This window comes from Drosophila sulfurigaster, chromosome 2R, assembly GCF_023558435.1.
Source record: "Drosophila sulfurigaster albostrigata strain 15112-1811.04 chromosome 2R, ASM2355843v2, whole genome shotgun sequence".
Lineage (NCBI taxonomy): Eukaryota > Metazoa > Arthropoda > Insecta > Diptera > Drosophilidae > Drosophila > Drosophila sulfurigaster.
The window spans coordinates 20,011,927-20,026,419 of NC_084882.1; the positions used below are offsets into that span (position 1 = coordinate 20,011,927).

Here is a 14,493-nt window from a genome sequence, read left to right on the forward strand (position 1 = left end):
GCCAATTGCCAATGTGCTTTCTCTCTTTCTCTTCCTTCATTCTCATTCCCTACAGCATTTAAATTTCGACCAGCAGTATGTGCCACGCAAGGTTACCTATTACGATAAGACGATACGGATGGATAAGAACCCAATTAAGACCGTATTTAATGTCTGCGACAAGCTCATTGAAAAACGTGTAAGTACTAAAAGCAAGAAAGTACAATTTCTCAACTACATGTAGTTGGCAGAAAGACAGACAGACAGGCAGGCGCCAATGCAAATGCAATTACGGTGCCATTTCCCCCTGTTGAATGCCAGTCGTGCTGGGTCTTCATTTTAATAATTCAAAAGGAAATGATTCGGAAATGAGTCGATGACAAGCGGTAATTCGGCCGTGCATATCACACACAGAGAGACGGAGTCGTCCAGCAAAAATCCGAGCAAAGTAAACGATGAGCGATTTAATATAGTCATGGTTATGAATTCTTGATTTGGTGTGCTTCCACATGACGTAAGGCTGTTGATGTAATGAGCAGGCTATATGCGAATGTTCATCTTAAAGTGAATTTTTTTTTTTTATTACGTGCAAATTGTTAACAAACATAATAGAAATGCTTCATGAAGTAACTTAACAATAATACTCTCTGGGTTCATTAATCAAACATTGCCTAGTACATAACTCAGCTGTGTGCACCATTCGAATCAATTTGGAATTGTGCTTCCATGCCGACGCAATTGTCATTTATCATTTGCCACCCAAGATGTGGACGCTTTTAACCTTTCATTACATACTCTGGAGAACGAATCAGTGTCAGTTGAGAATCGTGGCGAGGCGAGTGGAGTCGAACCAAGTCGAGTCGAGTCGACTTTTTGTCGTCTGTCGTCAGGTTCTGGCAACAAATGATGTACATATATTTTGGCAGTCAATTACAGATCCTGGCAACGCCCAATTCGATTTACACTTCCGCTTGTCTGCCGATTGTCGATTTGCCCCTGGCTCCCCCCCCCTTTCTCTACCCTCACCTGTCGCATTGCTCATTTCCATTGATTTTGTGTCGTTTTTCAGGTCTACGCGGTTGTTGTGTCGCATGAGCAAACCTCAGGCGATTTGTCGCCAGCAGCTGTGAGCTATACAAGCGGTTTCTATTCCATACCCGTCATTGGCATATCCTCCCGAGATGCGGCCTTCTCCGACAAGAATATACACGTCTCATTCCTCCGCACTGTTCCCCCGTACTATCATCAGGCGGACGTTTGGCTCGAAATGCTCAGTCACTTTCTGTACACGAAGGTAAGCGAAATGAGGACCAGACCAAAATGTTCTGAATTATGATTTGTTGACATATGGCATTGTCATTGCCATCGACAGGTAATCATCATTCACAGTTCCGACACGGATGGACGCGCCATTTTGGGTCGCTTCCAGACCACATCGCAGACCTACTATGATGACGTCGATGTGCGAGCAACCGTTGAATTGATTGTTGAATTCGAGCCAAAATTGGAGAGTTTTACGGAGCATTTAATAGACATGAAGACGGCACAGTCCAGGGTCTATCTTATGTATGCGAGGTATGTAAATGACCCTGCAAATGGAGAAGCACAAAAATTAGTTAGGGCGTCGACCAAAAATATATGGAAGGGACATTTGGTGACCCTTTTAAGGGCCTCCTAGCTCCTAGCTTTGATAATTTATTGTTGGGCGTTTCCTAAAAGTATGCTGCATAAAATAATCAATAGAAATGTGAAACTCTTTAAAGTGACTTTCTGCTTTAATTCTGTATTTTTGTATGAGTTGATAAATTATGTTTCTTATTAGTTATTCATTTTTGTTTAATTGGAATTTAAGCTACAACTTAGTTAAGCATTCTTAATTTAGTGCCATAGCTGACAGGAATATTTATTTAATTGCTACACAAAATAATTGAATAGACTTATGTACTGCTGAAAGGGATTTCCGCTGGGTTTGCGATAGTTAAAACTTTATTTATAAAAAAACTGCCATTGATATTTCAAGTTATAAACAGTATCGAGTTATATTCAGTAAACACTATTCAACAGGAAAATTCTTTATTTTTGGCGTCGCCTAGAAGTATGCAACACAAAACTTATGAGCTTTAAGGAATTTCTTCTTGAGTTACTATTGTTAAATAGGACTTATATTTTGCAATTCAATTAATTCATATTTATTAAAAATATAGTTTCATTTTTTTGTTTTCTCTTTTTTTGTTGTTTTAAAGGCATGAGTACATAAAGTAGAAGTTCTCATAGATTTAATAAACTGCCAGAACCGTTCAGATTTTTATGCATTTGTAAAGCTCTGTTGGCTGGCAGGCTTATTACATGACACGGCCATTGTGTCATGTCCCCGAACATGAATGATATATTAACGAGAGGCCATTGTTGTATGTTCTGCCCGCAGCACTGAGGATGCGCAAGTGATATTCCGCGATGCTGGCGAATATAATATGACTGGCGAGGGACATGTGTGGATTGTGACGGAGCAGGCGCTGCATGCGGACAATACGCCGGACGGAGTGCTTGGCCTGAAGCTGGAGCACGCCCACGGCGACAAGGGACACATTAGGGGTAAGTTAAGTGTGGCTGGGACAGTGGCTGACAAAGCGCTTTAATTATGAATCATAAATGGATGCTGGCCATGCAGGATAGCGTTTATGTGTTGGCATCGGCAATTAAGGAAATGATTTCAAACGAAACTATAGCTGAGGCGCCCAAGGATTGTGGCGATTCGGCGGTCAATTGGGAATCAGGTGAGCAACTAAAATTGAGAAACAAAAAAAACCGATGCAACAATTTAACCTCTCGGTAGGCAAGCGTCTGTTTCAGTACCTAAAGTCTAGAAACATAACGGGAGAGACGGGTCAAGTGGCCTTTGATGACAATGGCGATCGCATCTATGCGGGCTACGATGTTATCAACATCAGAGAGCGTCAGCAGCAGCACGTTGTTGGCAAGTTCAGCTACGATAGTGTAAGTTAAAGGGAATTTTATAAATCTTCATTTTTCATTAAGTTGTTTTTTATTGCTCCAGTTGAAGGGCAAAATGCGCATGCGGATCAACGACAGCGAGATCATCTGGGGTGGCAAGCAGAAGCGCAAGCCGGAGGGCATCATGATACCCACTCACCTCAAGGTGCTCACCATAGAGGAGAAGCCCTTTGTCTACGTGCGACGCATGGGCGATGACGAGTTCCGCTGTGAGCCTGACGAGCGTCCCTGTCCGCTCTTTAATGCCAGCGATGCCTCAAGTAGATAACTAAAATCTTCTATTGGGAATTATTATTGAACTAAGAATTGTTTTTTGGTTTTTAGCTAATGAGTTCTGCTGTCGCGGCTACTGCATTGATCTGCTCATTGAGCTGTCGAAGCGTATCAATTTTACCTATGATCTAGCTTTATCGCCCGATGGCCAATTTGGGCATTACATACTGAGGAACAGCACTGGAGCTTTGGCCTTGCGCAAGGAGTGGACGGGACTGATTGGCGAACTGGTCAATGAACGTGCCGAGTAAGATCTGTTGCCTTAGACAGTGATTGTGGTTGCTTCTAATTGAGCAACATGTTTAACGTACGATTGTTTTTTTCTCTTTTATTTTTAGCATGATCGTTGCACCACTAACCATTAATCCGGAGCGTGCCGAGTACATTGAATTCTCGAAACCATTCAAATACCAAGGCATTACAATACTCGAGAAGAAACCGTCCCGATCGAGTACTCTTGTGTCTTTCTTGCAGCCATTTAGTAACACGCTATGGATCTTGGTAATGGTGTCGGTTCATGTTGTGGCGCTCGTCCTCTATCTGCTCGACAGGTGCGTAATAACTGATTCCTATTTCCCCCTTCCCCCACCTCACACACGCACACAAACCCAGTGATACTTGCCTAAAGGGAGGAATGGATGATTTGATGAATATGCTCGTTGCATTTGGCGGTTAAAACGCAGCGAGCAAAGCGAACATCCTCTCGTTGCAATTTTACACTTGTCACCCTGTATTCTAAAGGTAGAGTCATGTCTGTTTGTCCGTCTAAAACTTTTAGATATAGTGCTATCTATTTGAAAATAATACTTGCTACTTTATCGACTACATTTATCGAGTTTGTTAAAGAATCCGCCAATCTTATAACTTCCTAAGGAGTTACAGATTAGACAATTTGTTAATGTCAAAAATACCTAAATGTTAAACGATTTATGAGAGCTTCATATGAATTTCATAACAAATTAAAAAAAATACAAACAATTATGAGAATTTCATATTTTGTGTATTTTTATTTAAAAAATTAAACAAATAGTATTTAATTATCAAAAGTATTCAATTGATATTCTTTAAATAACTAGTTACAAAATGAAATACAAATTTATAAATTAAAGATGATTTATATGACTTTCATATTGATTCGATAGTACATAAAACAAATGGATTATATGTTAATTAACTTTAAATCTTTTCTAAGATATTATATATTAAGAAATAGAATCAATATAAATTTTCGGTGAATGCCCCGCAAATATTATGGGGTGGCGAGTACTCGCAAGTCGAGCACACTCGACTGTTCACTTTCTATGTATGTTTACTATTCCCACGACATCACTTGACCATGGTAGAAGATTTGTATGACAAACTGTATATTGTGTTTAACTCACATGGACTCTCTAATACCGCCTATGTAGATTCTCACCGTTTGGACGCTTCAAGCTCTCGCACACGGACAGCAACGAGGAGAAGGCCCTCAATCTCAGCTCTGCTGTGTGGTTCGCCTGGGGTGTGCTGCTGAATAGTGGCATTGGTGAGGGAACGCCGCGCAGCTTCTCGGCCCGTGTGCTGGGCATGGTCTGGGCCGGTTTTGCCATGATTATTGTCGCCTCCTACACTGCCAACCTGGCTGCCTTTCTCGTGCTCGAGCGTCCCAAAACAAAGCTGAGCGGCATCAACGATGCTCGCTTGCGCAACACCATGGAGAATCTGACGTGTGCCACCGTCAAGGGGTCATCGGTGGACATGTACTTTCGTCGCCAGGTGGAACTCTCGAACATGTATCGCACCATGGAGTCCAACAACTATGTGACCGCCGAGCAGGCGATTCAGGATGTGAAGAAGGGGTAAACGTTTTGCCAGCGAAATTGCAGAAATCGCTCTCCTCCATCTAGCTGAACAAAAAACCCAAAACCAAAAAAAAATAGTCGCATGATTTTGGCACCACCAACCACAACAACAACAACTCCAAACTACAACAACAACAACTCGAACTCGAACTCCAATCAACTACAACAACAAATCTCACTTTCCACGCAATTCAAGCTCTCTATCTCTGTTTATCTCTCGCTCTCTATTTCTCTCTTTCTCTCTCTCTATTTAGTAGCTATATCGTAGTTAATCGTAATTGTATTCGTAATCGTATTGACCCCCAATTTCCAACTATAAATGTTTTCTATCAACTTTCCTCCTTATATGTTGTATTTCTTTGCACTTTCAATCTCGTTCAGCTGCTCATGAAATTGCTTTGTCTTTTGCAGCAAGCTGATGGCTTTCATTTGGGACTCGTCGCGTCTGGAGTATGAGGCTTCCAAGGACTGTGAGTTAGTCACTGCTGGCGAGCTCTTTGGACGCAGTGGCTATGGCATAGGATTGCAGAAGGGTTCACCTTGGACAGATGCTGTAACGCTGGCCATACTGGAGTTTCATGAAAGTAGGTTCACTATGGAACTCATAACTTCTTCAGCTAACTAAATTTTTGTACCAATGCCAGGTGGCTTCATGGAGAAACTGGACAAGCAGTGGATCTTTCATGGTCACGTGCAGCAGAACTGCGAGCTGTTTGAGAAGACACCCAATACGCTGGGACTGAAGAACATGGCTGGCGTGTTCATCTTGGTGGGCGTGGGCATTGCTGGAGGCGTGGGGCTCATCATCATCGAGGTCATATACAAGAAGCACCAGGTGAAGAAGCAAAAGCGACTGGACATAGCACGCCATGCCGCCGACAAATGGCGCGGCACCATTGAGGTAATTCTTCACTTCCTTCCTGAATTATGTTAGACAGGCCAATCTAATGTAATCCCTCTTTAGAAACGCAAAACGATACGCGCCTCGCTGGCCATGCAGCGTCAGTACAATGTGGGTCTGATGGCATCCCATGCACCGGGCACCATCAGCCTGGCGGTGGACAAGCGACGCTATCCTCGCCTGGGTCAACGTCTGGGACCGGAACGCGCTTGGCCCGGCGATGCTGCCGATGTGCTGCGCATTCGGCGACCCTATGAACTGGCCAAATCCGGATTGGCACCGCCTCAATTGGGTCTGGGAAAGACGCGACCACAACAGAATCAATTGCCACCGCGCTACTCGCCCGGTTATACCAGCGATGTGTCGCACTTGGTCGTTTAAGTTAACATTTTGAGCTGCCCTTTGGGCGAATAGCAAAACAAAAGAAAACCAAAGATAGTATTACGATTACGATGAATATGAATTATCGCCAACGATTATACATCGCAATGTGTCCCATGCTCAATACCTGAGGATTTACAAAGCCAATTGAGAATTTATACCTAAACATTGCATGCCACTAATTTGCTGGGACTTTAATCAAGCACTGGGAGTCCACTTTAAAGCAGCGTATTTTAACTTTCACATAATATAGTATTTTAAAATACTAACTCTCTTTAATTTTATTAAATATTCATATCATTCCCTCGTTATCATATCATTTATAGATTTGAGATGATCTATGAAATAATTTATTTTTCTTTTTTGTAAAGCTTTATTTGACTATAGTAAGAATTAAATATCATTGTTATCAACCTGCGAAGAAAAAAATTATATTTTGTTCAAAAAATACTCTTTATCAAATTCTCTTAATCTTTATTTGTCAATTCTCTTTCTCACCAAACATAATCAAGTGTGCAATTAAGTCCCAGCAAAATATAAAAACACAGATGCCACAGATATTTACAAAAACATATAGGAAATTAATTATAAGTATGAACGATCGTATTGTTATTACTAAGCAGCATTTATTTTATTGTGGTTAAGTTTGTGTAGATTCCTCATAAGATGATAAGAATTTGTTAAACTCTGTCTCTCGTCTGCTTACTGCTATGTATATTCCAAAACTAACTAAGTACTACTATACTTTATATACCCCGCTTCAGCGTCTACTTGTACTCTAATCCCAAGTTGTTGTTATAGTATCGATCATCGATTCATCTTAAGTAGCCCATCATCATACACACAAAAACCCACCCATTGTTACTACTTCAAAATCAAAACTCGAATACGATTTTCTGGCTATATATTTGGGCCACAAACGAAAAGCTCCGATTTTCTGCTAAACTACGAACGAAGGAAATACTCTACAATTTATACACTACAAAGATTAAAGAGAGTTTATTATGTCCGAAACAGCTGTCGATGTTATTGTTAATACACCTTCTCATTAACTGGCTGAATTTGTATTAATCAAATATAAACAAACCAAAATTAAACGAGACACTTAAACAAATATAGAAATTAATAAAAATTTACAGCTTAAACGAAACGAGAACTTAAACTAAAAGAAAAAACTTTAAAAGTCATTAAACAACAACAACAAACAACAAAAACAAGAAAAGTTAAGTACATCAAATGTCTACTTCATAAGTTATAAGTGTGAAAGTTAACAGCATAAATGTGGATCAACGGAACATTCATTAACAAACAAAAAGAAAGCAAATAAGAATTTTAAATGTTTTGAATGTGTAAACTATTTATGCCAAACCAAATAAATATAAATATTTATTAGAAGAAAATACATCCACATTGGATTTCATTTGCGCTTAATTAAACGGGGAGGGAATGAGTTTCTATACAAAATTCAAGATCAACACTCGATGCCTCCACCTCCACCTCCAATTTTCATTGATATCATTTCCTTTTTCAATCAGTGCGAAAACAACAAATAAATATTTATCCATTGGCTGCGAGATTTCTGTTGTATCTCAATTTTTATTTTTAGCATTTACGAATGATTGACAGGTTAAATGAATATTCATTTTGGCAATAATGATGATTGATGGCTTCATTAATCTGTTTGCATTTCCATATTGAATCGATCTTTACGATTGCTCTACAAATCTGTTTCCGATCAGCAATAGTTTTAGCTATACACATTCGGGAACTGCGCGTAAATCATAATCAATCAACAGGTATAACTTTTTATCAGTTGTTGCCTATCTTTGGCCTTGCCTGTGACCCAGTCTTTACCAGATTTAGTTAGTTCACCTTATCGACTATCGACTTATGCAAGCCACAGACAATATTCCCACTTAAGACTCTCCCTATGGAACTCTTACGAGTCGCATTAAATAAACACTTTATCTGCACGTAACTCTACTCAGTGCTCTTTCTCTCTCTCTCTCCTCATTTTGCTTGTCACACATTCATAAGCATAACCTTTTATTTAATTAAAACAAAACTTTAAACACCGTTAACCCATAAAATCTGACCCTTTTTTAGGGCATCCCAGCGCACAAGGAAGCGGCAAACAGGTTCTCGAGAAAGTGCCAAAGAGATGTGACCACTTACAACAAACTGTTTGTGAAGTGAGGTGCATAAATCTCTTGCTGCTATTATAAGAACAATAAACAAACAAAGAAACAAGTAGGCAGGCGCAAGTTGAGCATGCTCGACTTAAGGACACGCTGTAGGGATATAGAACGTATAAATTGGTTTGATAATATGATTTATGATATTAAAGTACTTTATTCGACAGCCGCTCCCAGAGTTGTTCGATTTACTCGCATTGATTAAATTATTTTATTTCAAGCTTACGATTAAATATCATATTAGGCAAGAGAATACTATATACGTCAACATCATGAAGGCCTCAATTACTTTGATTATTTTATTATACTAAACATTTGTATTTCATATTTATCATCTTAAAGCAAAGAAAGAATTATTTTCTTAAATTTAAAGCAATAATAATAAAAGCTTTAAAACGATTAATTTTAAAAGTATATAAATTATAAATTAAAATTAAAGAAGAAAATTTTATCTACAATTATAGTAAGTTAATTTTAAAATCCTACTTCAATTATTGCACTAATAAGATAATTTCAATTTCATAAATTAACTTAAAATGTTTTGTCTATTTTTATCTAATTAAAAGACTCTCTTCCTAATCTTTTGAAGGGTAAAACATTTATTGCGCTTACATCACAGTTATTGCCTATAGCAGTGACTAAAAATAAATAAACAATAAAGTCAAGCTATCGACGAACCCTTTGGAAAACAATTTAATTGCATTTGATAAAGTTGTGGAGACACGTGTAAAACTGCTGACAGATACAGATACTGTGGACATTGTCTAAAAATATTAAATTAATATAATTAGGGTAATTAAATATTTCATTCTAAATAGTTTTTTATACACATTCATATTTGCTGCTGTGGGTTTTTTTTGCATTTTTTATCAATTGTCACACTCGCCGGCCATCAAACAACAACAGCAACAGCAAGATGAATAACAGCAACTTTGTAGTTGCTACATCCAAGCAGACAACCAGCCAAGCAACTCACCATCGAAGCAACTGGACAACAGCCAGACCAGCCGACGCTGAGCGAGTTGTAACTGCAACAAAGCGGTTCGAATCGGTCTGATTAATGACGGGGCGATGCTGGTGAAGCATCTGCTTCGTAAGCCGTTTGGTAAAGGAGAAATAAAACGAACGAAACAAGTAAAGACGCTGCAATTGCAAACGCGTGACTTGCAAATACCCTGCGGCCATAGTAATGGATTCTAATATTAATCATACGCAGAGTTATCCAGGAAGGTGGTAATAATGGCATTTATACTAAAGATTATTAACCATAAAAAGTTAAATATATTAAGAATTGTTCTTGTTAGATTTAAATTCATGAACAATAAATATATAAATAGAATTGAATACTAATGGTAAACCTTATTGAGAAACCAAATAAGGAAATTAAAAATTAGTAATTATATAAATTTTTTTTTTTATTATATCCTTAGTAAGTTTTATAATTCCAACACTCCATTTAATATTTATAGTGTGGAGTATACAAATTAAAACAATAATAAAAAAAAACTACACTTATATTTTCCTGTAATATGTAATCTTCATTTACAATACTTACGTATGGCAATTAGAAAGATTGAACGTGTAGAAAACTTCATTAAGATTTCAATATAAAGAAATATATTAAAAACAAATATAAATAGAGTTAAATTTCCATTTCTTAGTAAGTTTTATAAATCAAATCTCTATTAAAAGTAAACACTCTTTGCAATATTTGCAGTATAGAGTATACAAATTAAAAAAAAATGCATTAACTGCGCTGAGCTCAGGCGGCCTGAAAAATCCCCATCATATCATATGTAGGCGCCAAGTCCATGTCCCAATAACAAATGCTCTAGAAGTGGAAGATGAAGCGATGCAGGAACAAAACTAGTTAGCCTCATGCAAAGATTCAAGGCGCACAAAAAGTAAATATATTGAATGACAATTCTAATATTTGCATTCGATGACGTTTTCTGTTGCCTGTGGAATTACTTGGAAGACGTTGACTCATCGCATGATGAGCCTAACATGGATGCCATTTGAATGCCTCTTGCGAACCGGAAAAGTTTGGTCCACTATCTAAATCGGAAGTCAATAATGTTTAATAAAAAAAAAATGTGACAGTCATAAATTAAAACTTGGCACCGCATGAACTTTGATAGCAAGTAGTTTAAATGGTTGGATTGTAAATAGAAATAGCCTAAACAATTAGAAAAAAACTCAAGTGAAAACTAAATAAAAATGCCCAAATCGGGTTAAGGGTCACTCACATTTCGGCAACTATCTATTTAAGGTAACAAGATGAACTTCCCAAATGTGATGTGGGGCAGTTGAAACCGGTTTGCAGCCTTGCTAAGAATTTAGCATCTTTTATTATTTACGTTCCGTAGAAAATGAAATTGTCTGTTGAAAAATGGCATGTGCCATTGGCAATGGAATGCCGCACTTTTGATTTCGATGCCATAAAGCGAGAAGCATGTAAGATTGGGGAGAGTATGCTGAGTATAATTGAAATCTTGGCAAACGTTGACAGACTCAACTGTTCTGTTCTTTATCTAATCACTTAACACAAAGCTAGCTAGATATAAGTGGCTCTATAAACATATCGATCGATGGGAATGCAGCAAATGGCAAATGGCAAATGGCAAAAAAAGGGATCCAGACCCGAAGATGCAAACCAATTGACGTCAGGCATCCGCATTCAAGTCGAGTCAAGTAACCCAAACATCAGTTCGAGAGTCACACGCAACAATTGAAGAGGAGACAAAGGCTCAGCAAAGCGATTGTATCTAGATACTTACTCGATCTCTGCGGAATTGTCGCATCGCTTGCGTTAAATTAAAACCTTTTTTAAAGTGGTATAAAGCAGTTAATTCAATTAATAATCAAGTGTCAAATAATTTTCATTTTTTTCTTGTCGTTTGATAAGTGCCATTGTTGTTTTATTTGTTGTCTTTTATAATAACCCAAAGCCGCAGCTAATTGATAGGTGCCGACATTTGCCGATGCCCGCCTGGAGACCCCCAAATCCAAATCGAAGCAAGTTCTCCTCCCCGCTTCCCCCCCGATGATGCAAGATCTATCGACTATATCATGTTATTGGGAGATATTGAAATACTCGTCGTACTCGTATATAAGTCTATTAATTAGCAGTTACAAACTGTTATACAATGTAAACGACTTGTCAACTGTTAAGCATTTTATTTTCGTAGCTATAAAACAATAAATTTGTCTATTTCAACAACTGTTGTCTCTTCCAATTAGACAAATTTGTCCCTAGGCCAGCTAGATACGGCGCCCACGTGGGTCTATATATTCCCCATATATTTCGGACACTCGGACACTGTCCACAAAGGTGTTAACAAGTGCAGTAAACGCCTTGAATGTCAAGCAAACTGCTTGCAACAGGTTCGATGCGGTTCGATTGTGATTGACGCCATTTCCTTGGAACACTGCTTACTATATGTCAATATTTTTCAATATTTGCTAATCGCCGAACAGTTCTTTTGTTCGTGATAGTAGCTTAACCTATCCCAAGAACAGCAGACACCTTAGAAAGTCGATAGCTGACACCAGTTTGAAGTGCTTTACGTAACTTTAGTCACCTCGAAACTGAGTAATATCTTTGCAAATTACATATGTCTAAAATTAAAACTAATCTTAATTACAGCCAAGCAATAATAATGCACTTCTATACATACATTTTCACATTAAAACAAACAATAACAAATCAGTTTAAAAATTGTGCTAGACTGTGCGATACTCTCTTCTACGAAAACACAAATTTTAAATAGTTTTGATATACAAATTAAGATCTTAATTTAAACTACATTTTAATAATAAATTCATTAAATTGAGATTGTTTTGCCATATTTTTAGGTGTCGTAATAAATGTCTTTAAAGAGTATGCGAAAAATAAAATGAATATCAAAGCAAAACATTTTAATTGGCCAACCATTTGGGTTTTATGAGCCCCCAGCCTATAAACAAATTAAGTTTATTTCTTTAAACAGAAATAATTGCGTCTTCAGGCTTTCGAATTCAACAAAGATAGAGCATACTACCTCTAGGAATCGAGTCTTCCTAGTTAGAAAATATAAAATTGCCACCACAAACCGATGCAATCGAAAGACTAATGGGAATCAAGCAGCAGGGAAACAATTGAAATATGACAGCTAAAGTAAACCCTGCTGCCAGTTTATATACTTCTACTATATAGGTATATATAGACTCTAATATATATGCATATGTAAATATAACTATATATAGATCGGACAACAATCGATTTCTGAGTAGCAATATTGATGGTGCCTTAAGTCGAATGCATAAAAATAAGAATTGAAATCGTATCAAAATGTGCGGCGAATCGAATTTGAAAATTATAAACAAATGTGTAAACTATTAATAATTGCCATGAGAAATTGGTCGAAAATACAAATGCCAAATGGGTGTGAAAAATACATCGTAAAAGTATAAAACTTCCAGTTACGTATCATATATGCGAAATGAATTTATTAATAATAAGTATAATAAAGAATTTACGACTTTGGTCGTGGAGTGTTAGGTAAATGCATAGCAAAATGCAATTATAACACTTATACAATGCTTCACATTCCACTAATAATATACAAACATAACAAACTAATATACAGATTAACAACGGGTGACAAAAACAATAATAATAATGATGGGCAAAAGTGACGAAGCAAGCGCAACGAAAATGTTTAAACTCATTGCTGATACAATTGTTTAGATAATTAACAAATACTTTTTTTTATTCACACACAATTCGAAATTATCTCTGTACACATTCGAGAATACGATTATTATCGTCTGTTTTAGCCACAATCATCATCATCAGCATCGAGAACACGTAATAGACATGCTCTGAGGTGAATTCAAGCTGAAAACCATGACGATGAACGATGTGGGAGTAAATTTTTGAAAATTTCCAATTTACCGGAAGTAAGACGCTCCGAAATATTTTTCAAAATAAGATCTAAATAAAAATGAATTTCAGAATTATTGTCTTTCTCTTTGTCTTTGTCTCAATGTGTAGAGAAGGCGATTGTAGATAATTGAAAGATATCTCTAGGATTACTCAACTTATACAGCCCCATAATCGTCAATAATATCGTATAGTCATATTATATATTACATAAGGTATCTGGCACATGCCCTGCAGGCATAAAGCAAGATAAGATACAAGAACAATATTTAGAAAATCTGGTTAGAAGTCAACCCACATTGGGGAAGCGTGAAAATATTTAAGTATCATATATACCGTATGATAATCTCTTTTCCGATTACATCTGCAAACGTTTACAGCATTCTTTTGCTTTGGGGAATCTCGACAACATTTGTAAATGCGTAAATATTTGGGGAAGTGAAGGCTGTTTTGGTTCAACAACCCGTAGAATGAACTAATAATGTAATTCGAAATCAAACAAGAAACAAACAAAATTAATAAAGGGCTAAAACTTGTTTGAAACTTTGTTGCGAAAAACAGACACCTTATACATTTTCCCATTGTCGCAGTAAGAGCATCAATAGAAATTGCAAAGAGAACTACTGAAGAGCAAATGGATGGCTGTTAACAATATCAGCCAGAAGCTGTAGAGAAGCTTAGATCTGCGGCATATCGTTAACGTTAACGTTAACGTCTTTCATTCTTGGCACGACAAGAGGCAAAGTCGGTTCGCTTGCGATCGTAGACGGAGGAGAGCTACTTTCATATGCTTTAATAAGAAACAGCAACTCTTTTCGTGTATGAATTGTAACTGCCTTTTGGCTCAGCTGGCATCGGGTTGCCAGCCGCCAGCCAATCAAACCAGATAAAACCGATTTTAATTCGATTAATGGGGTTTTTCGCTACGCTCTTTGGCCAGATTGTGTAGCTGTTGTTGTAGTTGTTACTGTCTCGGTCTGGGCA

General features: G+C 37.5%; 1 protein-coding gene across 1 annotated transcript in view; it reads left to right on the top strand.

Annotated features, from left to right (window-relative positions):
- The window catches only part of LOC133835552 (glutamate [NMDA] receptor subunit 1), a 14,035-nt gene extending 6,426 nt beyond the window's left edge, over positions 1-7,609 (top strand). The window contains exons 3-15 of the mRNA XM_062265541.1: positions 56-178; positions 1,049-1,273; positions 1,352-1,554; positions 2,405-2,575; positions 2,653-2,753; positions 2,813-2,973; positions 3,035-3,251; positions 3,316-3,511; positions 3,603-3,815; positions 4,674-5,102; positions 5,517-5,689; positions 5,750-6,006; positions 6,070-7,609. Of these exons, the coding sequence (XP_062121525.1) occupies positions 56-178; positions 1,049-1,273; positions 1,352-1,554; positions 2,405-2,575; positions 2,653-2,753; positions 2,813-2,973; positions 3,035-3,251; positions 3,316-3,511; positions 3,603-3,815; positions 4,674-5,102; positions 5,517-5,689; positions 5,750-6,006; positions 6,070-6,387 (2,787 nt within the window). The 3' untranslated portion in view covers positions 6,388-7,609. The remainder of the gene's footprint in view (positions 1-55; positions 179-1,048; positions 1,274-1,351; positions 1,555-2,404; positions 2,576-2,652; positions 2,754-2,812; positions 2,974-3,034; positions 3,252-3,315; positions 3,512-3,602; positions 3,816-4,673; positions 5,103-5,516; positions 5,690-5,749; positions 6,007-6,069) is intronic.
- Positions 7,610-14,493: the final 6,884 nt, after the last annotated feature.